Source organism: Pelophylax lessonae (genome assembly GCF_965119305.1).
Source record: "Pelophylax lessonae genome assembly, chromosome: 13".
In the NCBI taxonomy this organism is placed as follows: domain Eukaryota; kingdom Metazoa; phylum Chordata; class Amphibia; order Anura; family Ranidae; genus Pelophylax; species Pelophylax lessonae.
This window is the reverse complement of record NC_138780.1, coordinates 129,752,609-129,779,970: the sequence shown is the minus strand read 5'-3', so window position 1 is coordinate 129,779,970 and position 27,362 is coordinate 129,752,609. Positions and strand designations below refer to the sequence as shown.

Below are 27,362 nucleotides of genomic sequence, written 5' to 3'. Positions count from 1 at the left end.
TTTTTTTTCCGGGACTGCGACATTGCGGCGTACAGATCGGACCCTTGACTGACATTTTTGACACTTTTGGGGTTACCAGTGACATTACTGCAGTAATCAGTGCTATACATATGCACTGTTACTGTAAAAATGACACTGGCAGGGAAGGGGTTAACTGTATTGGAGAGGGAGGGGTTAAGTGTGTCCTAGGGGCGTGCTTCTAACTGTGATGGGACATGTCTTCTATTGTAAAAACAGAGATCAACGGTTCTACATAGTAGAACCGTCTGATCTCCATTTTTACACAGGGGAGAATGACAGGCGGCTTGTTTACATACTGTAAGCCGCCCGCCTTTCTCCCTCTCTACCGACGATCGTAGTGTGACCAGCGGACATCGGGTCTGCCGGTCACACGCGCGGACTCCACAGTGAACGAGCCGGGGCGGGCGCGCGCCTCAGCGGGCGCGCATTCGCCCGCTGTTGGCTCACAAGCCGGTCACAGGCTAGTGACGTATATATACGTCACTCTGCCTGGCCGGGGCTGACCGCCGCAGTATATCTACTTGCAGTGGTCGGCAAGCGGTTAATAAAACAGAAACATTCAGACAGAAATTCAGTTTCCCACGCAGGGGTTTCCACCATCAACATGAACATAAATGAGGTTCAGCCTCGTGGCTCTCTCTAGCAGCGCCGCTGCTCAGGTCTGTTGCCTTGGTCCTCCAGACCATCAAACACAGCACCTGAGTGTTCTCATACAAACTCTGTGCCTCCGCTTTTTTCCAGCTCCCTGCTGCTCTGTCACCAACTGCACCTGCACCATGGTGAAGCCCTGAACTGCTGTCAGGTCCTAGATAATAAAGGCTGTGAACACCTGCACACTCAGCCTGCTGGCAAGACAATGGGTTGGAGACTTCTTCCCTCCCAAAGCACTTCAGAGTCTCCGAGGTCCAGCCTCTGATTTGCGAATTACAAAACCAGGAGAAAGATAAACATATTCACCTTCCTCCACTAAGAGTTGACATTCTGTAGCCTTGCATTCTGGGCAAACCTTGTATCATTTTCTCCTATGTATTCACAGTGGCAGGATCTCGCACTGCCACAAAATGTTATTATTTCTATTAGCTGACTGCTCCCCTTGACTTTAATGTGTACAAACAAAAAAGAAAATGCAGTTGAGTATGCTTCAAGATTTCCTGCTAATAATATGCCAAATGACTCAGGCTTGAAAATAAATGTATGCATGTTGCAGATGCTGATAGATCCATAACTGGCACAGAGAGAATTTCAATCAATAGGAATGCATGGGAGATTGCCAAAAAGAGGATTTATCCCATATCTACGCATTGAGCATGCATTTCCTTATGTGGGTAGAGGCATTTCATTTCTGGCTAGAATATGCTTTAAAGATCTCCCAGTTTTTAAGCTAAAGCAATAACATGGATCATGATTTAAATATTCAAGCGGCATATAATTAGAAGTTTAAAGCATTACTTCACTGTTGTAAAAACAGTCCTCTCAGTCAGGTTTTGATTTATATATTGAAAAACATCATTGTACAGTACATACTGCTTCAGTTCTGTTTCAACTAATATAGGCATTCCAGTCATTTCCTGCTTCCTGCGTGCTAAAAGTCTGGGATGGCCTGACAATCCCATTATCAGTCCCATTGTTGTACAAAAGGAATCAAAGAGGTGATGTTGCAGGGTATTTGGGGTTTATTACTGAATTCTCTGTTAGGATGTTATTTTGCCAGTAGACCGTACTAAAAGTTGTAGGTAAAATCAAATGTATAATAATAGCCCAATCTGTGCGTCTCAGTTCGTTATATCATACATTCAGCGGCGCTTCAGCACACACAATGTATGTGTGCAAGTATATTAGTCAGTTTCTGCAGTGCTTCAGAGCCTGCAATTGCAAACTAGTCCCAACTCAACAGGATGTGCAGTCACAGCCAGCAAAAAGATTTCTCCTCTGATGTTCAGCACCAGTGATTGTACACACAGTATCACTAATCCTTCACCACACCGACTGTGCACCCCTATGAAGTGGCCACTCACCGAATTGCCCTTGAAATATCGCCTTTATGCATAAGCTGCATGAGCCCTTGCTTCTAGTCGGTCTGTCGTCTCTTAGGCACGTCCAGATCCTATCCGTCCACCAGGGGTCACTATCAGGCTGTATATCTCCTCAGTGCAATTTGTAAGCAAACGACATGAAGCAAGAGAGTAGTGTAATACTGTTTCGACTTTATTAATTAAATAAAACTTCCCTCCCCTTCAGCGTATATGCTTACATTTCAATCACCCTTTGCACGCATATCATAAACACAGAGGCTTTGAAAGGTACCGCCGCTCGCCGACCGCGAGCTAGTCCCTGCTGTGGATTACAGCGCTCCTGCGGCTAACAGGCGAGATCCAGAACAACAGCGGTATCCTCCCTTTGTCTCCTCAGCAGCAGCGTACGTGCATCCTGACCGGTTTCGTCTGGTAGACTTCAACAGAGGACTAACGTGCGCTGCTGCAATCAAGATTAATGTATGCAGCCGGAGGACCTCCCTCCCATCATGATTGGTTTACACCACTGATGAGTTCAAACACCTCTTCATTGCCATTACCTGGCCTGAAGGAAATTCAAAATGGACATACCATAGAATCATTTTCTAAATACCGGAAAAACAAGATTAATCGATACAAAACAAAGTTTAATACCGCTATTAACTCTCTTATTACTGCAACCAGTATCTGAATGGGTATTCCCCGGGTTTGAATCACACAGAACCCCAGTTTTTTTCAGATTGGCCATCTTTGCCCGATCTGAGCATGTATGTTCAAAATTTCCAAACCTATCGATTTGTAAAAATTGGTCATGGAGTTCTTTCTACCCCTAATTCTACATGCCATCTTGCCCTATCCGGATGCATACATCTTAAGTACTACTAATATTTAAAACGGTTATGCTAAAATCGATATAACCAAAATTTGACACAAAAATAAACCTACAGCACCTGGTATTCCCAGGTGGTCTCCCATACAGGTACTAACCAGGCCCGACCCTGCTTAGCTTCTGAGATCAGATGAGATCGGGCATGTTGAGGGTGATGTGGCCATAGGTAAAATGTAAAGTGCATTCTAATGGTGAAACCATCATGTATGACCACTGTCATCAAGATGTCATACTTATTACATAATTAGCACATGTCATGTAATTTCTGATATGTTTTAAAACCAGTAAATGTCAAATCTTAAATAAATCATTTCATAAATAGTAGATACATAATAAATAAATACATTAACTTCATAAATAATAGGTACAATTCATATGTTGAGATTACAAGAAAATGTTGTTCATAGAGGCCAAATCGCAAATATAATATAAAAAATTTGCTCTAAAATATCTTAGTCCATAACTAATGGTACTAAAGGTTAAAATATATAAAAAATAAAGGCGTGTTGCCATAAGGAATCAATGGTCGAGGCATAATCGTAAATTCGAGTAAAATTGGAGAAGGATAAAAGTATATAAAAAATTTTGTATATAAAAATCTATATATAAAATGGAATCCATAAAACGTCCTGTCTAAAAAATATACTTAATAGTTGCTTAAAAAACAGTTCAGGTCAAGTTCTATATTTAACCCGTTGGGCGCCAAGGAGTTTGTCTTGTAAATCCATTCAGTTTCCTTTTTGGACAGTTCTCTTGAATCTATCATGAAAAAGCACTGGGGAATATTGAAGCTTGATAAGGTTCTGGGTCCCGTGATTCCGGATAACCCAATATTTATATACAAAAAGGCTCCCACTATTGGAGACAGAGTGGTGAGGAAAGTTTTGGACCCTCCCAGACCACCAAAGATGTTCTGGAACTTGTCTGGATTTCACGCATGCAGAAGGTGTAAGGCTTGCAGACAAGTGATTACACACTTTCGGGGTCTAACGGAGTTCACTTCAGGAGCAAATGGGAAGACCTTTGAAATAACGGAGTGTATCACGTGTATCACGACCCACGTGGTATACGGAATGGAGTGCCCTTGCGGTATGTTGTATATAGGAAGAACAAACAGAAAATTGGGCATCAGGATTTCTGAGCACATTTATAAAATAACAACAGGCTTCAAGGAACACAGTGTCCCACTACATTTCAGGGAAAAGCATGATAAAGACCCCTCAGCACTGAAATTTTGGGGTATAGAAAAGATGCCAAGCAACTGGAGAGGGTGCAATAGAGTAAGAGAACTGTCCAAAAAGGAAACTGAATGGATTTACAAGACAAACTCCTTGGCGCCCAACGGGTTAAATATAGAACTTGACCTGAACTGTTTTTTAAGCAACTATTAAGTATATTTTTTAGACAGGACGTTTTATGGATTCCATTTTATATATAGATTTTTATATACAAAATTTTTTATATACTTTTATCCTTCTCCAATTTTACTCGAATTTACGATTATGCCTCGACCATTGATTCCTTATGGCAACACGCCTTTATTTTTTATATATTTTAACCTTTAGTACCATTGGTTATGGACTAAGATATTTTAGAGCGAATTTTTTATATTATATTTGCGATTTGGCCTCTATGAACAACATTTTCTTGTAATCTCAACATATGAATTGTACCTATTATTTATGAAGTTAATGTATTTATTTATTATGTATCTACTATTTATGAAATGATTTATTTAAGATTTGACATTTACTGGTTTTAAAACATATCAGAAATTACATGACATGTGCTAATTATGTAATAAGTATGACATCTTGATGACAGTGGTCATATATGATGGTTTCACCATTAGAATGCACTTTACATTTTACCTATGGCCACATCACCCTCAACATGCCCGATCTCATCTGATCTCAGAAGCTAAGCAGGGTCGGGCCTGGTTAGTACCTGTATGGGAGACCACCTGGGAATACCAGGTGCTGTAGGTTTATTTTTGTGTCAAATTTTGGTTATATCGATTTTAGCATAACCGTTTTAAATATTAGTAGTACTTAAGATGTATGCATCCGGATAGGGCAAGATGGCATGTAGAATTAGGGGTAGAAAGAACTCCATGACCAATTTTTACAAATCGATAGGTTTGGAAATTTTGAACATACATGCTCAGATCGGGCAAAGATGGCCAATCTGAAAAAAACTGGGGTTCTGTGTGATTCAAACCCGGGGAATACCCATTCAGATACTGGTTGCAGTAATAAGAGAGTTAATAGCGGTATTAAACTTTGTTTTGTATCGATTAATCTTGTTTTTCCGGTATTTAGAAAATGATTCTATGGTATGTCCATATTGAATTTCCTTCAGGCCAGGTAATGGCAATGAAGAGGTGTTTGAACCCATCAGTGGTGTAAACCAATCATGATGGGAGGGAGGTCCTCCGGCTGCATACATTAATCTTGATTGCAGCAGCGCACGTTAGTCCTCTGTTGAAGTCTACCAGACGAAACCGGTCAGGATGCACGTACGCTGCTGCTGAGGAGACAAAGGGAGGATACCGCTGTTGTTCTGGATCTCGCCTGTTAGCCGCAGGAGCGCTGTAATCCACAGCAGGGACTAGCTCGCGGTCGGCGAGCGGCGGTACCTTTCAAAGCCTCTGTGTTTATGATATGCGTGCAAAGGGTGATTGAAATGTAAGCATATACGCTGAAGGGGAGGGAAGTTTTATTTAATTAATAAAGTCGAAACAGTATTACACTACTCTCTTGCTTCATGTCGTTTGCTTACAAATTGCACTGAGGAGATATACAGCCTGATAGTGACCCCTGGTGGACGGATAGGATCTGGACGTGCCTAAGAGACGACAGACCGACTAGAAGCAAGGGCTCATGCAGCTTATGCATAAAGGCGATATTTCAAGGGCAATTCGGTGAGTGGCCACTTCATAGGGGTGCACAGTCGGTGTGGTGAAGGATTAGTGATACTGTGTGTACAATCACTGGTGCTGAACATCAGAGGAGAAATCTTTTTGCTGGCTGTGACTGCACATCCTGTTGAGTTGGGACTAGTTTGCAATTGCAGGCTCTGAAGCACTGCAGAAACTGACTAATATACTTGCACACATACATTGTGTGTGCTGAAGCGCCGCTGAATGTATGATATAACGAACTGAGACGCACAGATTGGGCTATTATTATACATTTGATTTTGCAAGTTTTACGTTTACAGTGGCAGCTAGTGCATTAAAAGGATGCACAGAGTGACATGTTTTACATGATTTTATCTACATGATTTTATTTACTATTTATTCATGATTTGAGTAGATATATTTATTTCTTTATACCTTACACTGATTTATATATATATTTTAGCACCGGGCGGGTGGTTGACGTGTTTTAGCATCAGTTACCTTTTACAAAAGTTGTAGGTAGTTAAAAAAATATATATTAGATTTTGTTGATAAACGATACCTTCTTGGACATGTTTTGTCCTAATTATAATATGGGATTCTTATCAAAGCTGCAGGTATATCTTTAACCAATTCAATATTGGGCAGTTTTACCGCCTTCCTGCCCAGGCAAATTTACAGCTTTCAGCGTTGTCGCACTTTCAATTAAAATTGCGCGGTCATGCAACACTGTACCCAAATTAAATTTTTTTACACAAAAAGAGCTTTTTTGGTGGTATTTAATAGGGATAGACTGATTATCGGCAAGGCCAATATATCGGGGGCCGATATGCACTTTCCCTGATATATATCGGTATCCGCCCCGGAACTGGCTGATATTGGCAATATTTTTGTGACATCATTCTGCCTTCTTAGGCTGCCTCCCTCGCCTTGGACAGCCTCGTCTGAAGTCGGGACTAGTCTCGCGGGAGTGTATCATAGCCATATACCCACGAGCAGCAGCCCGGTGCCAGCCAGCCACCCATATTCACAGGCCCTGTACCAGCCACAGGCACTGTACCAGTGAGCCAGCTAGCCACTCACAGGCCCTGTACCAGCCAGCCACCCACAGGCCCTGTACCAGCCAGCCACAGACACTGTACCAGCCAGCCACCCACAGGCCCTGTACCAGCCAGCCACCCACAGCCCCTGTGCCAGTAGCCCACCCACCACAGGGTGCCAGCCAGCCAGCCACCCACCACAGGGTGCCAGACAGCCAGCCACCCACCGCAGGGTGCCAGACAGCCAGCCACCCACAGACAGGGTGCCAGACAGACAGCCACCCACAGGCCCTGTACCAGTCAGCCACAGGCACTGTACCAGCCAGCCACCCACAGGCCCTGTACCAGCCAGCCACCCACAGCCCCAGTGCCAGCCACCCACCCACCGCAGGATGCCAGCCAGCCACCCACCACAGGGTGCCAGCCAGCCGGCCAGCCATTAAGCATTAAACAAAAATTAACATTTTCAGTACCAGATTTGTGTCTTTATTGTCTTTATTTTTCAAAACCTTAAAATTTACAAAATATCGGCCCATATCGGCCCATACCGATACGTTGTGACCAAAATATCGGTATTGGCCCTGAAAAAAACCATATCAGTCGATCCCTAGTATTTAACCACCTCCCACAGCCGTATAGTAAAATGATGGCGGGATCCCCTCTCATTCTGGGACGATGTCAAATGACTTTGCCCCAGTCTCACAGGTCTTGCACGACCCCAATCTTGGTAAAGAACCGATGACACGGCTCTTTACCCATGTGATCGGCTGTGTCCAATCACAGCCGATCACATGTAAACACAGAAGTGCTGGAAATCAGCTCTCCTCACCCCACACTGACAGAGCGTGAAAAGAGGAGAGCCGATCGGCCGAATCTCCTCGCAGGGGAGACCTGTACAGGTAATCAGGGCACTGATCATCAGTGCCCTGACAATCAGTGCAGCCCCAACAGTGCCCAGCAGTGATGCCAGTCAGTGACCATCTATGATGCCAATCTGTGCCCATCAATAATGCCAATCTGTGCCCATCATTCATGCAAATGTGTGCCCATCAGTGATGACAATCTGTGCCCATCAGTGATGCCAGTCAGTGCTGCCTTTCAGTGCCCATCAGTTCCTGCTCATCAGTGCTGTCCATCGGTGCTCATCAGTGCTTCCTATCAGTACTGTCCATCAGTGCCCATCAGTGCCACCTATCATTGCCCATAAGTGCTGCCTATCAGTGCTCATCAGTGCCACTTATCAATGCTCATCAGTGCCACTTATAGGTGCCCATCAGTGCCGCATATCAGTGTCCATGAGTGCAGCATATTAGTGCCTCCTCATCAGTGCTGCCTCATCAATGCCCTTCATTGCTGTCTCATCAGTTACCATAAGTGCCACCTCATCAATGCCCATCAGTGCAGCCTATCAGTGCCCATCAGTGCTGCCTCGTCAGCGCACATCAGTGAAGAAGGAAGATTACTTATTACCAAATTTTCTGACAGAAACTAAAAAAAAAGAGGGTTTTTTTTCCATAATTTTCTGTATTTTTAGTTTGTTTTTATGCAAAAAAATAAAAAACCCAGCAGTGATTAAATACCACCATATGAAAACTCTATTTGTGTGAAAAAAGTGACAAAAATTTATTTTGGGTACAGCAATTACAAGCAAGTGTCATTTAAAGTGTGACAGCACTGAAAGCTGAAAATTGGCCTGGGCAGGAAGGGGATAAAAGTGCCCAGTATTGAAGCAGTTAATCACCACTGTGTTTTTTTTTTTTTTTTTTTTTTGCTAAATAAACCAAAAAAGACCAAAAATTTTTGAAAACAAAAACCCATTTTCTTAGTTTCTTTTTAAAATTTTACAAATACATACTATTTCTTCATAGACTTAGGCCAAAAAAAAATGCTATGGAATGTACATCTGAAATTCTAATTTCTTGAGGCAGGGCAGTCCAAATACTCCCCAAAATTAGGCCTTTTTGGAAAATAGACAGTCCAAAGTATTTAGTAAGAGGCATGGCAAGCTTTTTAAGTTGTACTTTTTAAAAAAAATGTTTTAGAAAATTAAGAAATTTAATAAAAGTTTTTATTTTTTACATATTGTCACTAATGCAGTAAAGCATTACCATATAACTGATGTGGTGGTGATCAGAGACACTGAGTGGTGGTAGTAGGTAAAAAAAAGAAAAAAAAATGTTTTGTTTTTATTACATTTTTTTTTCTTTTTTACAATATTTATTTGCATACTGTGACCAGAGCAATACATAGTTACTATAGTAACACTGTAATGCTTTGGGGAGATGATCAGGATTATTTTTTCACACACTATGATTGATTACAACAGTGATAATCACTGTTATAAGCAACTATTTTTTCTTAGTGAAATCCATTGATTTAGTGTGTACTATTGTGATTAGCTGTGATTGGCCACAGCTAATCACATGGTACATATGGGCTGTGTTTGGCCATGTGATCACTGTGACCCCAAATCTCTCCTCTATCCTTAAAAACAATCTTTTGCTTAGAAATAAAAAAAAATGGCCTTCTATACATGTGGCCAGAATGTCACTCTGATCCTCCTAGGGCATAGAGGCCATCTTTCCTTTGCTCATCTATATGCCCAGCCGCCGCCAGCACCAGATCAGTTTTCATCCTTTCCGATCAGCCAGGTAAGCCCGAAAACCACTGGAAAGATGTCCCCCCCCCTCCCGCCGCTTCTAAAAGTGACCAAGCGGCAAATCCGCCGCTCGGGCCATTTTTATGAGAAAGACTGACTGACACCTGAGGGAAAAAAATGAAACCAGGGTTATGGCATCTAGCTAAAACCATAACCCCAGAATCAAATGTCAAATTAATGATGTATTTTCCCAGTTAGGGGATTGACAGTGCATGACTGAGGATATAAAAATAACCCTCTGACTGGGAGATCACTCTCCAAGTAAGACATGTATGGATAACAAGGAATTGGGCTGGCTAGCTCATGTGTAGGCTATCAGTCAGGAGAGTCTAGGTTTAAGCCTGAAGAAAATCTTTCAAACCTCTTGCACCCCAGTACTTCTAAAAAGATCCCCTATGTCCCTGAGTGCAAACAATCTGAAGGGTTGATTCTTCTGCCAGCTTAGTTGGGGCCCCTTATGTTGGTGTGCAGTGAAAGGTGTAGTGCCTTTATGATGTTAAGAAACATGATGATTCCCAACACAATATTGAATTGTGGGTTTGTGTCACTTTAAAAGTTTAATTGTGGGTTATAGTCACTTTAAGGGGTGGGGGGGGGGGGAGGCAGGCATGCATTGCAGGATGAACTGAACTTAAGTGGCAAAAGCACCCTCATTGAGCAGCTTGAATGAAAATTTATGTGACTGCAGAGAAAGGGTTCTGCCTAGCAGAAAAAAAAAGGTTACCTCAGTTCAGTGCCTGACCAGTGACCTGTACCACGTTGGCAAACAAGGAATGGCAGCTTAAAGCAATAAGAGGGTGGGGTTGTATTCGTCTCTGATAAGGCACCACTGTTGAAGAATGCTGCAGGCATAGCTAGCAACAAGGGTGAAATTTAAACAGTAGTAATGATGTGTGGCTCACCAGTCCTTCTGCGACAACTCAGGAGAGCGACAGTAGTTCTGCGATGGGGGCCCCCTTTAACTGAAAAATGCGGCAGTGGTACATGTGACTCACACACTCCTGCAGCTGTCATGTTTACTGCACATAGTGTTCGGCAAGACAGTCTCTTCCTCAGCTCATCCAACTACTCTGCACTTCCAGGCCCGCACGGGTCGACACAGCTCTCACACGCTCCTTCCTCAAGCAAAGTCTCTCTCCAACTCCCCTCCGTCTTCCCGGGGTTTTTCTTTTATATCCTCCCACCCCCTGGCGATTGCTCATGGACTTTGTATTTTAATTGCAGCTTAAAGTGATTGTAAACCCTTACTTATACCCAGTGACGTGACTGGCCTCAGGTGATATACAGAGATTAAACAAATCATCCTACATAAGTTGTACATGTCTATTTATAGCTCTTTTTCCCTTACATTCATTCAAAGTGCATATATCACACAGGATCTCCCAGCTCTGAAAAGCAGGGGGTGGGGAGCTGAAGTTACATCAGTGAGGAGAGCTCTGAGAGCTGATTGGAGGAAGGGACACATCCCCCTTAACACAGCACACAGGAACAGAGCTGAGGCTGTCAATCACAGGCTGTGCCCTCTCCTGTCACCTTTTTTTCTCTTGATGTCAGGAAAACTTGTCAGAAGTGATTTATGTTTTAGCAGAGGAATGAAGCAGCAGAAAAAAAATGGCAGTGCTCTGAACTGAAACAAGCATACATTATAGAAGGATATGCTTTGTTCATATTTCATGTCTGAAGTTTACATCCACTTTTAACTGTGACGAAAGTTCTGTTTTCAGCATACAACTCCCAGCAGTCCCTGAACATCTGTATTGAGGCTGTGATGAACACTAATGCTAAACACTGCCATCTTGTAGTTAAATATAAATCTGCATTCACAGTAACAATGCACAGTGTTATAGTTGTACTGTACTTTACAGTCTCTAATTTTTAGAAACTCTTTAAACAATGGATTGATACAAGGCTAATCTTGTGCCTAAGTTTAATAAAGGATCACAGTCTTCACCCATTAATTACAGACTTTTAAGTTTATCTTCGATCATAGGGAATATCATTGAGGGTTTATTAAAGAACCACATACAAGAAGTTCTGCTAGAAAACAATACTATATGTGCCATCCAGCATGAATTTACAAAAGACTGAAGTTGTCAAACAAATCTACATTTTTGTGATGAAAGTAAGCAGGAACTTAGACAAAGTGGTGGCTGTGGATGCAGTATACTTGGATATTGCTAAAGCGTTTGACACTATTCCCCACAAACGGCTAATGTGTAAGTTAAAGGGGAATTGAAGGTACTATATTTACCTCCTCTCCAACTGTCCGAGTCCATTGCTGGCAGGATAAATACACAAGTGGGTGACCCTGACAGATAACACAGGCTCACCTGAGGTATGATGTCTAAGCACTTACCAGTGTTCACCAGAGCTGCTGATAATGGAGATAGGTTTTGCTGCATAAAAACAGGACAAAGGTCGGTAACTAGTGGTCGCAGGGTGGGATCAAGAAGAAACATAGTCAAGGAACAAGCCAAAGGTCAGTAATGAGTGGTAGCAGAGAGACAAGAGCCAGATATTGGCCAAAGAGAGCAAAATAATCTTTTAAACAAGAAATGCAAAGGCCTGGCAAAAATAGCAAGTTATGGCAGTAAGTTCATGGGAGGAGAAAAGGCTTCAAAGTTTAAGAGAAGCAAGTTTCAAGGCAGGATCATTCAAGGAATTATCCAGAGAGCTGTCCAGCATCCCAGGTGGCTCAGCAAGAAGAGACTATCACTGTCCAGCATCCCAGGTGGCTCAGCAAGAAGAGACTATCACGTACCTGGTGTGGAGGCCAATGGAGAGAGGGCTTCCCTTGCGGCTAAGTTCCAGACTCCCCTGAAAGTGAGAACAGGAGGAGTCAGGCTCAAAGTAGCACAGGTCGCCTGTGATGTTGATTGCAGAAGAACTCAGAAAGGTTTCTGATGTGCAAAGTAGTGGCTGCAGCCAGGTGGTGCCTGTGAGAGGTGGCAGGTCTGTGTTTGCACTAAGGCAATGGGAAGTCAGTTCAAGCCAGAATTCAGAGCCGGGAGGATACCAGAGCAGGCAAGGTCAGATAGGGAAGCCGAGATCAGACACAGGTAACAGGAGAGAATATCCAAAGATAAGCTGAGTTTGGGTCAGGAGACAAGCAGAATAGTAAGGACAAGCCGGGTCGGTAACAGAGAACTTTCAGGAACAAGGATCACAGGAACACGGTACAAGCTGAAGATCAATCAGCAACTTCAATCACTGGCACACTTCCTTATAAAGGCCCATGTGATGTGCTGGCTGAGATGCTGGGTCCTAGAGCCCTTCTCCTGCCATTGGTGTCCTTAATGATGCTGGGTCCTAGAGACCCTCTTCTACCACTGTAGCCCTGACAGAGACATTGCCAGACACAGCAGAGGTTGCAGGTTCAGACCCGTGTCCTAAAACACTGCTAGTAGGCTTGAGGCAGGAGTTTCTTGCCATGAAATGCATTGTCTGTTGCCATAACAATTAGCCTGAAAGAAGTTTCCACCTTCCACCTACAGGAGACTATCTGCTGCTTACTCACCATCATGGAGTGGGGACTACACCATAACCCTGCCACTGGTTTACACTGTGAAATCTCACTTTGCTTTTATTCCTATTAAAATATACAGATTTTAATGCACTAGATCTTTGTGCCCTTTTATTCTTTTCTATTGCTACAGCCTGTGAATACCCTCCACTATTAGGTTATCAGGAGCTGGTGGATCCCTTATGCTTGTTTGTGGATTTCCCTCTCCATTTTTCTGTTTGCTGTGGACTTTTGTACATTTGTTGTGGACAATGAATATATGAGTACTACCTTCTTTTATGACTTTTATATGAGGAAATATTAAATAAACTGAGTGTATTCTCCTTTGAGAAGAGGGATTTTGATCACCTTGTATGATACATAAATGGTACAAGTGACAAGGGGGCACTTCCTGCGGATCAACCATGGGTTTAGGGTCCAGTGGATGCAGTTTTTTAAATCTTTTACCCCTTAGGCATTGTAAATCATAATGATTTGATTAGTTAAGGCAATAAAGCCCCCATTCACGCTTGGGCGTTTTGTAGCTCGAAACTCCAAGATTATTATTATTATTATATTATACAGGATTTATATAGCGCCAACAGTTTGCGCAGCGCTTTACAATGTGAAGGAAGACAATACAGTTACAATACAGTTCAAAACAGGAGGAACTAGAGGGCCCTGCTCGTTAGAGCTTACAATCTAGAAGGGAGGGTCAAGTGAAACAAGATGCTCAGAAAGCTCAATGTCTTATATTCTGTAACAGATCAGCGTTTCTCCAAGTCTCCAGTATAAATCTCCCAGGTATACAGACACTCAGTGATGCCCCTCCACTTGTGAACTGCCAGAAAGTTGCAATGTTTCAACAATCCCCATGTAGTAGTCTTGGATGATGACATCCTTGCCTGCTTTTCTTGAGAGAGTATACCTTTGTACAGTCCCTTAATTTATAGTGATATGTCAGAAATGTAATCATGCAGAGTTTTAAAGTTTCTAATAGGTTTGCAAATAATGGAAAAGCAAAATACAGAGGCTATTCTGAGGAGGGAGCTTAAACACTTGACCTCCGGAAGATTCACCCCACTTCATGACCAGGCCCTATTTCCATACAGCACTGCCTTACTGTGTTGCATTTGATATAAATATGATTTTATATCTCAGACTTTAGTGCAGGCGTGGAACAATCTGTTTAGTAGTTTGTCAAAGAAACAGAAATCAGTTCTCAAACTAATGCCTTGGTAACAATTACACAGACTGTCCTCAAACAATGGGATCTTAGATACCATTGTAGCATTTACAGTTGGATCAGTCAATTGTTTTGTAACCATGGTCAATAGCTTGATGTCGGGGTGCCAGAAAACCAGACCACATGGGCATGCTGGTAAAATAAAGCAGTTTATTGGAGCAAACAACAATAAATGCACAGCAAGAGTGAGGAAATGGGAGCAGGAACAAGCCGGGGTCAGGTCCGGAAACGGGTAGTCATCCAAGCCGGGGTCGAAGCGGATAACCTGCCGATGCAGGGTCGTCTGCTGATGCGGGGTCGAGAGCCAGCAGAGTCGTCAGCCAAGCCAGGTCATACACTGAGGAACACAGAGAAAAGAAGAGAACAGATGACTGTTAGCAGAGATGCACCTTGGAGCACAAACGCATGGGCAACCATCTGGTGACAGATAAAGTCAGGTGTGCAGTATCATCACTGTGCGATGCCCAGGCCGCAGGCCAGTGATGATGCAATCAGAGTCTATAAGAGGCAGCAGTCTGCACATGTCCAATATGGCTGCCAACAGGAGGGCAAGGTAAGACCTTGACAGTACCCTTCCCTCAATGGCCCCTCCTCCACGGAGCAAAAAACGGTTTCTGAGGAAAGCGAGCATGGAAAGCGCGTAGAAGGGCGGGAGCATTAACATCAGCGGAGGGAACCCAGGAGCGCTCCACAGGACCATAAACCTTCCAGTGCACCATGTATTGAACTTGACCTCAGAACAGACGAGAATCTAAGATGCTGTTAACCTCATACACCTCATGATTGCCCACAGGAATGGGATGAGGAAGGGAAGAAGTATAGCGATTGCAAAGCAGTGGCTTCAAAAAGGACACGTGAAAGACATTGGAGATACGCATGCCAGGGGGAAGACAAAGGTCATAGGCCAACAGGTTCACCTTATGGAGGATGCGAAAAGGCCCAACAAAACGGGGTGCCAGTTTTGGAGTGTGCACCCTGGGGTTGAGATTACAGGTCGACAACCACACCCTCTCCGTGACCTGGAACGAAGGAGCATATAAACATCTCCGGTCTGCCTGGAGTTTCTGACGATGTGCAGAGACCCGTAAAGACTCTTGAATCTGCACCCATGAGGAACAGAGGGCCACGAAGATGATCCTCCACAGCCGGGATGTCCTGGGCTGAGAATGACTCGGGCAACACAATGGGTTGGAACTCATGTTTGGCCATGAATAGAGACATTCCAGGAGAGGAGTTAATGGCAAACTCTGCCCAGGGTAGCAGATCAACCCAATTGTCCTGATGGTCACAGATATAGCAGCGGGAGAAATTGCTCCAGAGCTTGGTTGGAACGCTTAGCGGCACCACTGGACTGCGGAAGGTAGGCCCAGGAGAAGAAGAGTGGAATACCCAACTGGGAGCAAAAGGCGCGCCAGAACCTGGAGACAAACTGACTCTCACAGTTCGAGACAATCTCATTACGTAACCCATGTAAATGGAAGACCTCCCTTGCAAACACCAAGGCAAGTTTCTGAGCGGTAGGCAACCGCCTAAACGGAAAACACAGTGGGAAATTTTGGTGAACTGGTCGACAGCCAAGAGGATAACCGCATAACCTTGAGACGCGGGAAGTTTCACAAGACAATCCAAGGCCAGGTGAGACCAGGGGTGCTCCCCATTGGGAATGGGATGCTGTAGGCCCAAGGGAAGGTGCCCAGGAGATTTGTTCTGAGCACAGACCGAACAAGCAGCCACATACGCAGCAACATCAGTGCAGAGAGATAGCCACCAGAACTGATGGGAAATAGCCCAGGACATCTGGTTCTTACCTGGATGACCGGCACTCTTGGAATTGTGGTACTGCACAACAGTCTGATGTGCAACCCTTTAGGTACAAAACATTTGCCAGCAGGTCTCTCAATGGGAGCATCAGGTTGGGCAGCCAAGATCTGTTCCCCAAGAGGAGAGATTAAGTTGGTGCGGATGGCAGCCAGGATATGATCTTAAGGAATGACCGGTGTCCTCCCTGGACAACTCAGAATATTGGCGAGACAAGGCATCAGCCTTAACATTCTTGGAGCCAGGCAAATAGGAGACCACATAGTTAAATGAGACAAGAATAAGGCCCATCTTGCCTGAGGAGGTGTGAGCCTCTTGGCCTCCGAGAGATTCGTCAGATTCTTATGATTGGTGAGAATAAGAACTGGAACCACAGAACCCTCGAGCAAGTGTCTCCACTCTGAGAGTCAGGATAATGGCCAAGAACTCCCAGTCTCAAAACTCGTAATTGCATTTAGAGATGTCGCGAACTTAAAATTTGCCATTCGCGAATGGCGAACGCGAACCTCCGCAAATGTTCGCGAACGGGCGAACCGCCATAGACTTCAATAGGCAGGCGAATTTTAAAACCAACAGGGACTCTTTCTGGCCACAATAGTGAGTCGGGTTTTAATCCATAAAGGACATAAATCACCTAACATTCCTAAATTGTTTGGAATAACGTGCTTTAAAACATCCAGTGTGTGTATACGATCAGGCATGATGTTGTATCAATCCGGTAGTGTAAGGGTTACGCCCGCTTCACAGTGACAGAACAAACTCTGACAGACCAAACTCCCCGTTTAATGCACCGCAAACAGTCCATTTGCAGTGGGTACAGTACAGTCTGTGGACATGACACTCACTGGCAGGCCAGGCAACTGCAATTATAAAAAATATATATTTTTTTAATTTGCAAGGTGCTGTGCCACCGTATGAGTGGTGGGCACTGCAGTGGGCACAGTACACTCTGTGGACCTGACACTCACTGGCAGCCGGTAGGCAACTGCAATTATGACAGAGGAAAAAAAAAATATTTTTTAAACTGCAAGGCACTCTCCCTGCTCTATGAGTGTGGTGTGCACACAGTACAGTCTGTGGTGGGTCTGTGGCCTCTCACACCCGGCGGGCAGGCAACTGCACAATAGATATATATATATATATATATATATATATATATAAAAAAAAATTGACTGAAATACCAGCCCTAAAAAGGGCTTTTTGGGGTGCTGTCAGGATGCTGTCCTTACAGCAGGAGTGGACCGAGAACACTATCTAACAACTGTCCCTATTAACAGCAGCAGCAGCAGCACTCTCCCTGCTCTCACTAACATACTGCTTCAGAATGATCTAAGATGGATGCTGCCCTTGCTTTTTTATAGGAGGTGGGAGGGTGTGGGAGGGAGGGTATGCTGATCGGCTGGAATGTGTCTGCTGACTGTGAGGTACCGGGTCAAAGTTTGCCTCAATGATGAAGTATAGGGGGTGGACCGAACATTGCATATGTTCGCCCGCATCGGCGGACGCGAACAAGCGATGTTCGCCGGGAACTGTTTGCCAGCGAATAGTTCGGGACATCTCTAATTGCATTCAGCTGGAGACAGCTTCTTGGAGTAGAACCCACAAGGAACTAAGGGTCCATCAGGTGTCCGACACTGAGACAGGAGGGCGCTCCTTAAACAATGGTCTCTCCCTGAGCCTGGTATCGATTAAAATCTGAAAGGAAATTAGAGCCTCAAGCTCGTCAGGGAGATCCTTGGCCGCAATCTTGTCCTTCAATTCATTGGAGAGACCATGAGAGAAGACAGCCACCAGAGCCTCATTATTACAGCCCACCTCTGCTGCCAGGGTACGAAATTCAATGGCATACTCAGCAACGGTTTATATACCCTGTTGAATGGACAGGAGCAGCTTAGCTGCAGAGGCAGACCAAGCAGGCACATTGAATACCTTACGAAAAGGAGGCAACATAACTCGGGTAATCAAGTATCACAGAATTATCGTTCTCCCATAAGGGATTCGCCCAGGCCAAGGCCTTGTCCGAGAACAACAAGATTAGGAACCATCTCATAATAAATGCCCACTTGGTTTAGGAAGTCACGACACTGACTTGGTTCATCCCCATAGTGCTGCGGGAGGGGGAATGAACCAGTCATCCCTTTTGTAACAGCAACTCCAGCTGCAACTGCAGGAGCAGGAGTGGCAACAGGAGCAGAAGCAGGTGCAACAACAGGAGGAACCACCGGCCTAGCAACAGCAGTAGAGGTGTGCTGTGCGTGCAAGCAACATCTGCAAAGCCTGAGCGAACTGACCCAAAAGGTGATCTTGTTGATCGAGCCTGGTAACCAGCATGGGGAGCAGAGGAGCCCCTGCGTCGTCAAGATTCATGGCCCTTGTGTACTGTCAGGGTGCCAGTAAACCAGACGACACGGGGATGCAGGTAAAATAAAGCAGTTTATTGGAGCAAACAACAATAAAAGCACAGCAAGAGTGAGGAAGTGGGAGCATAAACAAGCCGGGGTCAACTCCAGTAGCAGGTAGTCATCCAAGCCAAAGGTCGAGTCCAGAAGCGGGTAGTCTGCCGATGCGGGGTTGAGAGCCAGGAGAGTCATCAGCCAAGCCAGGTCATACAGGGAGGAACACAGAGAACAGAAGACTCCTAGCAGAGATGCACCTTGGAGCACAAACACGTGGGCAACCATCTGGTGATAGATATACTCAGGTGTGCAGCATCATCACTGTGTGATGCCCAGGCAGCAGGCAAGTGATGATGCAATCAGAGTCTATAAGAGGCAGCAGTCTGCACATGTCCAAGATGGCTGCCAACAGGAGGGCAAGGTAAAACCTTGACACTTGACAACCTGAAACTGCCCAAATAAAGGCAAATAGCAGAGACTGATAGACAGGACTCCGTATAGCATTAACACCAAGGAAGGAAGGTCTGTACCAGCCAAGAACCCTCGCTTTCACTTGATGTCCAGCACCTGCTTAGAAGCTTGAGTTAAGTAACTTTAAAGCATATTTCTACTGTTTACAGACCAAAGTTTCTGCTTATTTGCTAGGCACCTTGCTTGCTATAACTGTCAGTCTTGTGTTGTATTCCTAATATTGTAATAGATTTGCATGTATAGCATTTTTGTTTAGTAAATACACATTTATACACTGCAGAGGTCTGAGCTTCCTTTCTTATACCGCAAAGTAACCTTAATAGATAAACAAAAGCAAAACAGTTACTTAAATTGACAATTGCACAGTCATGCAACGCTGTACACAAATTAATTGTATTTTTTTTTTCCCCACAAATAGAGCTTTCTTTTGGTGGTATTTGATCACCACTGCGGGGTTTTTTTTTTTTTGCATTATAAACAAAAAAAAACAATTTTGAAAAAATATAACATCTGTATTTTGTACTTTATGCTATAAAACCTATCTCCAATAAAAAAATTAAAACAACACATTTCTTGATAAATTTAGGACAATATGTATTCTGCTACAATTTTGGTAAAAAAAAATCCTAATAGGCATATATTGATTGGCTTAGGCGAACGTTGTAGTGTCTACAAACTATGGGATATAAATGGAATGTTTATGTATTTGTTTTTTTAATACTAGTAATGGCGGCAATCAGCAACCTATAGCAGGACTGTGATATTGCGGTGAGCAATCGAACACTAATTAAAACGTTTGACACTTTGTGGGAACCAGTGACACAAATACAGTGATCATTTCTAAAAATATGTACTGTCACTGTACTAATGACACTGGCTGGAAAGGGGTTAAACATCTAGGGCGATCAAAGGGATACATGTGTGCCTAGCCAGTATTTGTGTTTACTATGTGTGCTGCTTTTACTAGGGAAAGAGATGGATTTGCGTCCCTGGTTTGCAGGAACACAGAATACATTCCTTCCCCCCATCAGAACAGAACTCTGCCTTGTTTACATAGGCAGTGCTCCACTCTGCTGTAAATAATCACAGCAGAGTTCTGCTGTAAATAATTACAGCAGAAGCAGCGCACGCGGGCCCCCTGCAGGCGGAAATGCACAATCATGTATAGATACGTGAGCCTTCTGTATAGTTGCCTCCCTGTACCAGTAAAAGTGCTATAGGGTGCTCAGCAAGTGGTCAAATCTTAATTAAATTATTTCATAAGACTGGCATACCAACCACACTTTTATTACATAAGCCTGTAAGAATGCGATAAATAACAATATTCAAACTCACAAAGTAGCAATAAAACAGAATGTATCCTTTATTTATCTGACCTTAGTTATCACAATTCTAATTGGTTGTTATGGATTATTGCACTGTAGAAATCCTTACTGCTTCTTAAACTGCCAAAATCTCTACTTATCTACTGTGTTTTGCACAGTAGAAAAAAAAAAAACAGTTGAGATGCCTCAAACATAGAGCCATATTTACTTAAAACATCTGATATTTACAGTGCAACCTTTCCAAGAAGTCCTATCTGTGTATGGAGAGTATTTGTGGAGCAGACCTACTGTAAATGGGTCACAGCCAAATTCCTGTAGCATAGGATTAGCAGAGATGCAGTGTGGTTAAAACCATGATTGCTGCAGAGGTGGGGTGAGCGCTGTACCATAAAATTAGGAATAAATAGCAAGTGACGCCTCCCTTTGTTTGCTCCAGGGCAGAAAGCAGGCTAGAGCATTTCCCTTTTTCAGAAGGAACTGTAATAAATAACGATGAAATGTATCATCGTCTAGTTTAACACTCTTGATATTTTGACATTTTTCAAGAAACGCCACTGCTATTATCTGTTGGAGTAAGTCCCCGTGACAGCGTGTAGCTCAAGCAGAATTAATTGGGTAACAAAGAAAGCTGCAGTTTTGTGCCTCGAAAACAGCATGTAAAATAGTCAGGCTGTGATTCTTATTCTTACTAATGTTTTTCAGAGCTATACATGCAGAAGGTCTTTTTCTGACTGCCTGCTTTAGTGGTGTTTAGAGTATTTCCATTTCCACAGTCAAAGAATAGGAGCTGGTTTCTGCAAAGACGTCAGTGCTTTAAAAGATAAATCATTTAAGATTTATTAATGAAAATGAAGGAATGGATGGTGTTGTCCATGTTTACTAACTAAACCCTTGCTTTAATTTTCATTGTAGTGACTGCGATCTGCCTCTAGTTCCATACTGCTTTTTTTATAATATGCCCCACTAAGTACTTTTAAGCTGTCGATTATATTAGCCTGCAAAATTGGTTGCTGCTGGCAAAACGCTTACACCTTTTTTAACACATATCTCAGGAAAACTATCAAATCTCCACCCAGATATTGAGTCTATAATGAGTCTCTAAAAAAGTATTCCACATTTGAAGCCACTTTTAGAAAAACAATCCTACGGAATCCACATGAATTGTTTAAACAGTTGGGGTATATTGTCGTCTACAGCAGAAATGGACGCCAACAACATAAAAAGATTGGTCAACACAGGATAACCCTTCCCACAATTTGTAACAAAGTAATATTGAAAGAATAGAAACACAAACCAAGATACCGGTGTCCCTCAATGGACTTCAAGAAAAGGATTTTACGGTGAGTACAAAAATCCTATTTGGCTTCTCACCCATTGCGGGACACAGGAATTCTAAGGACCCATTCACATGGTTTTCTGATCAGGCCTGCCTGTCAGTTTTTCAGGTGGACCTGATTGAATGCTCTATGCATCCCTATGGAGCGGCGGATGTCAGCAGTAACATGTCCGCTGACACTCGCTGCTTTCCGGTCAGGTGGTCCGATTTTATCTCCCATAGAGGAGAGCGGGGACCTGACAGGTCCGTCTCTGCAAAGTAAGCGGAACCGGACCTGTCATCTGCCTGCTCAGCGGGGATCAGCGGATCTCTCCCCGCTGAGCAAAACAGAGTCTGTCAGGCGGAAAGCCCATGTAAAAGGACCCTTAGACTGTTGGGACATCCAAAGGCAGTTTAACAGAGGAGTGGGCAACAAAAGCTAACATACAACAAAATAAAGCTGGAAACTCCCTGCAGCTTATTGAGCAACCTAAATAATTCAATTGTCAATGCTTGTATCAGAGGAGACCTGAATATACACCTTATAAAACTTAGAAAAGAATAGAAGACCAGATGGTAACCTTGCAAACTTGGAAAAGGTGCTTGATACTAAAAAGGCCAAAAAGCACTTACAGGTCTAGGAGTACACCTTGCAAGGAAAGGGTGGAATTCATTCCTAAAGACCATAGATTTGGATGATGGTCAGCCTAAATCCCCTAGGGATGGTGGAGCAAGAAGCAGGTGTACCCTTGAAGGGTTCATCCAAAATACAAAAGGAATAATTCTTCCTAAAGGAGCAATGGCTGAGAGATAGGCTCTCACAGCCAGAAATACATCCAGACAATGGAAAGGAAATGCCTTTACATAAACTAGAGCCAGTTAGAGGAAGATGAGGACATTGTCCTGGTTGAGGTGAATGCAGAACCACCTTAGACAAGAAGGAAGTTCTGGGCCTGAACAACATCCTATTCTTGTGCAAAACCAGAAAGGGCAAGATAAGGCTGACAGTGCAGACACTTACCTCATATCGGTGATGCCTACAAGAAACACCACCATACATAAAGAGAGAGAAATGTGTCTAGTGTATTCACGCAGTGATCTTTGCGGCACAAAAAGAACAATATTAGGATTCCACAAAGTCACAAGGGAATGAACATGGGGAGCAGATGGGAAACCCTCTGCACAAAGTCTAAATCAGAGAGTGAGAGATAAATGGTCTCTGACACAAGATAGACCAGGTAGGCACCAGTACTGAGAGCTAAATGCTGGTCCAAAACCAGTTGCAGGAAGGAAAGGATTCACCCTATAAAAAACCTAGACTCAAACCAAGGCAAATATGCCTTTTATGCCTGATGACAGACTTCGATAACACTATAGTAAACTATAGTAAACACAGATTTAGAGATGCCCCTGACACAAAATAAACAAGGCTTCAACAGTCCTCTCAATAAAACTAGAGAAGCAGGATGGCATATTAGTCCCTGGCAATCAAACACTGCCTGGGTCAGTTCATTCCAATAATGATCTACATCTTGATCTTGCAAAGCAGACAAGGAAGAAGTTTCAGGGAGAAACTTATATAGATCTCACAGAGCCTACAAAGCATCCACTGCTTCAGCTAGAGGATCCCTGTGCCTGTAGCCAAACCTGTTCAACTCCAATTCCATATTTCCATGGCTTGAGCTACTTTTGGGTGCTTGATGAGGGAAATCATGCTATGTGGGAGCTGCCTCAACCCAACATTGCCAGAGCTATTCAGCCTGTTTTAAGTTTTCCATTATCCTACGGCACATACAAGTTTAAAAGTAATCAGCGCCTATTTAACCTCTTTCTACCACTTCCTACTCCTAGTGGACCTTTGCCACAAGTCCGAGAGCTGTTGTTGACAGCTCTGTTTAGTATACTCTTACCTCTCATATGGACACATGCAGTATCTCACAAAAGTGAGTACACCCCTCACATTTTTGTTAATATTTTATCATATCTTTTCATGCGACAACACTGAAGAAATGACACTTTGCTACAATGTAAAGTAGTGAGTGTACAGCTTGCACAACAGTGTAAAATTGCTATCCCCTCAAAATAACTCAACACTTAGCCAATAAAGTCTAAACCGCTGGCAACAAAAGTGAGTACACCTCTAAGTGGAAATGTCCAAAATGGGCCCAAAGTGTCAATATTTTGTGTGGCCACCATTTTTTCCAGCACTGCCTTAACCCTCTTGGGCATGGAGTTCACCAAAGCTTCACAGGTTGCCACTAGAGTCCTCTTCCACTCCTCCATGACGACATCACCGAGCTGGTGGATGTTAGAGACCTTGCGCTCCTCCACCTTCCATTTGAGGCTGCCCCACAGATGCTCAATAGGGTTTAGGTGTGGAGACATGCTTGGCCAGTCCATTACCTTTACCCTCAGCTTCTTTAGCAAGGCAGTGGTCGCCTTGGAGGTGTGTTTGGGGTCATTATCATGTTGGAATACTGCCCTGCAACCCAGTCCCTAAAGGGAGTGGATCATGCTCTGGTTCAGTATGTCACAGTACATGTTGGCATTCATTATTCCCTCAATGAACTGTAGCTCCCCAGTGCCGGCAGCACTTATGCAGCCCTAGACCATGACACTTCAACCACCATGCTTCACTGTAGGCAAGACACACTTGTCTTTGTACTCCTTACCTGGTTGCTGGCACACACGCTTGACCCCATCTGAACCAAATACGTTTATCTTGTTCTCATCAGACCACGGGACATGGTTCCAGTAATCCATGTCCTTAGTCTGCTTGTCTTCAGTAAACTGTTTTCGGGCTTTCTTGTGCATCATCTTTAGAAGAGGCTTTCTTCTGGGACAACAGCCATGCAGACCAATTTGATGCAGTGTGCGGCGTATGGTCTGAGCACTGACAGACTGACCCCACACCCCTTCAATCTCTGCAGTAATGCTGGCAGCACTTATACATCTATTTCCCAAAGATAACCTCTGGATATGACGCTGAGCATGTGCACTCAACTTCTATGGTCGACCATGGCGAGGCCTGTTCTGAGTGGAACCTGTCTTGTTAAACCACTGTATGGTCTTGGCCACCATGCTGCAGCTCAGTTTCAGGTTCTTGGTAAACTTTTAATACCCTAGGCCAGCTTTATGTAGAGTTACAATAATGTTTTTTCAAATCCTCAGAGATTTCTTTCCCATGAGGTGCCATGTTGAACTTCAAGTGACCAAATTTAACACACCTGCTCCCAATTCACACCTGAGACCTTGTAACACTAACGAGTCACATGACACCAGGGAGGGAAAATAACTAATTGGGCTCAATTTGGACATTTACACTTAGGGGTGTACTCACTTTTGTTGCCAGTGGTTTAGACATTAATGGCTGTGTGTTGAGTTATTTTGAGGGGACAGTAAATTTACACTGTTATACAAGCTGTACACTCACTTCTTTACATTGTAGCAAAGTGTAATTTCTTCAGTGTTGTCACATGAAAAGATATAATAAAATGTTTACAAAAATGTGAGGGGTGTACTCACTTTTGTGAGATACTGTATATATAGCGACAGGGTGTTAAAGACCACTTGTTTAGCTGCTGCATTTAATATACAATATGCATTATATCGGAGGTTAGAGGTTTAACTTGTGATTGGAAGCCTGTAATTGAAAAGTGAAAAGCAACAGAATACAGAGGGGTCGTCCCTCTGCTCCCTTTTCTTCGGTCATCCTGTTCTACATGCAGCACACCTGACCTGCTCCACGTGCTGCCGCTCTCCCTTCAGGTCTAAAGGATGCTGTACAGCAGTGGTCTCCAAACTTTCTAAAGAAAGGACCATTTTACTGTCCCTCAGACTTTAGGGTGGACTGTGCCCAGTGAGTGTAAACCATGTCCGATCTTTGGTATTCGGGGGAGAAATAGTTGGTGTCAGTAGGAGGAATAGTGACACATTTTTGTTGTCAGTGGAAGGAATTATACCCCATCATTGATGTCAGTGGAAGTAATAATGCCTCAAGGGCCAGATAAGGGCAAGCAAAGGACCGCATCCAGCCCTAGAGCCACGGTTTGGAGACCACTGCTGTACAGGGAATTATAAGAGGCTTGTGCAAATTCAAAGTCAAGTACTTTCATTAGCTGCATTTCAATATACAGTATGTTGCATGATGCTTCAATGAATACATATTTTATATTTTGGCCTCAAGTTCAGATTTGACATTTTTATAATATAATTCCACTACTTCTGAACTGCTTATACCTCTTTGCAAGGAATGACCTGCCTATTTGTATTTACCTTTTCATGAGCATGAGATTTATAAATGTCACAACATTGCAGGAAGTATACACCTGATTTACCTTGCATGTTCCTCCTGTATTCCAGAAAAAACAGATACATCAAAGGAAGGCAAATTAAATGTCTTTACCTGTAACCACACTTGGGATTTTCGACAGGAAGCTTTTAACTGTCCGGATAGGTACCCCTCCAGCTTTATCATCTTGCATTCTAGTGATAATATCTTCAATCTGTAACAATAAAACAAGGAGTTACTACTTCATGGACTACCAAGTATGGAAAATAAGTACAACATTTTGTTTTATTAGGTATTACCTATTTAAAAGCTCCCTGAATACGCAAAACAAGTTACTGCATTTTGAAAGCCTCTGTTCTTGTTGTCCACATTTTTTCAAGAGTTTAATGACAGTTTAATGATAGTAGATTAAAAAAGGCATCCCGTTATTATCTGCAGTCCTAACGCTTGTAGGTTTACAGGAGCCTTCATAGTAGAAACACACGCGTTCCAATGGATACATAGAGGGCAGGTGAGCCTGGAAGTAGTACTCCCCTCCTTAAAGGCACAGGGGCACACTGGACCCCCATTACACAGTACAATAGCCGCAACGGTTTCCTGTGTGTCCCCTCACCAATGGGCACACTGGACACCTTTGCAGCCATTGTGCTGGGTGTCCACTGTGCCCCTGTGCCTTTAAGGAGGGGTGCGCTACTTCCAGGCTCACCTGCCCTCTATTTATCTATTAGAATACATGTGCTTCTACTATGGAGGCTCTCATAAATTTACAGAGTTAGGACTGCAGATTATAATGGGGTGCCTTGGATCGGCTCTACAGCTTACGCATGTATTTGCAAATGTGTGCTAACTAAACCCATGTTTTTAACGCATACTGTTAGACATGATTATTTGGTTGGTTGCAGACTGGCTGCTGAGTTAAGCTGGGAATTTCCTTTGGTTTTGTTTTGCGTTTCCCTTCCATGTGCTTCTTGCTGTGAAGGCCAGTTATAGTTGGGGGCAGTGGCCAGTTGTTTGTTACTGTGTGTATTATGTGCTACTAAACTTGGCACTGACTGCATAGTAAGCTTGAAAGACACTGATCAAAGTTCAGCCAGTTTAGCAGGGACTGGCTGAGTTTTGATTGGTATGTGGTCGACCCTATCAGAAAGAAGTCAGTCGTTTAATCAACTGCTGTAGAAAGGACATGTTAGAGAAGTCCTCATTGATCAGGAGCTGCAGCCAATCAGTTACATCTACTGAACAGTGTATTCTGACAGTGTCTAGTGCCACTTTCAGAATACAATGTCCCAACGCGGGGATTCCTCAATCCACCTAATTTGTGTGAATAGAGGAATCTTCTGCTGGCTGAACATATTGAAAAACTAACCATGTATGGCCTTCATAGCAGACTCCTTCACTATATAAACTATATTGTACATTACATGCATCTGACCAAGGTGTTCAGTTTCTTAATGGTGGCTGGTTGCTAAACTGTT

The 27,362-nt window shown here is 43.4% G+C and overlaps 1 protein-coding gene across 3 annotated transcripts in view; it reads right to left on the bottom strand.

Annotated features, from left to right (window-relative positions):
* Window positions 1-27,362, bottom strand: part of RGS6 (regulator of G protein signaling 6) — a gene marked incomplete at its 5' end in the record, with an annotated part of 657,279 nt that overhangs the window by 276,615 nt on the left and 353,302 nt on the right. For all 3 annotated transcript variants that reach the window (XM_082275029.1, XM_082275027.1, XM_082275028.1), the window contains one exon: window positions 26,002-26,101. In XM_082275029.1, coding sequence (XP_082131155.1) covers window positions 26,002-26,101 — 100 coding nt within the window. The remainder of the gene's footprint in view (window positions 1-26,001; window positions 26,102-27,362) is intronic.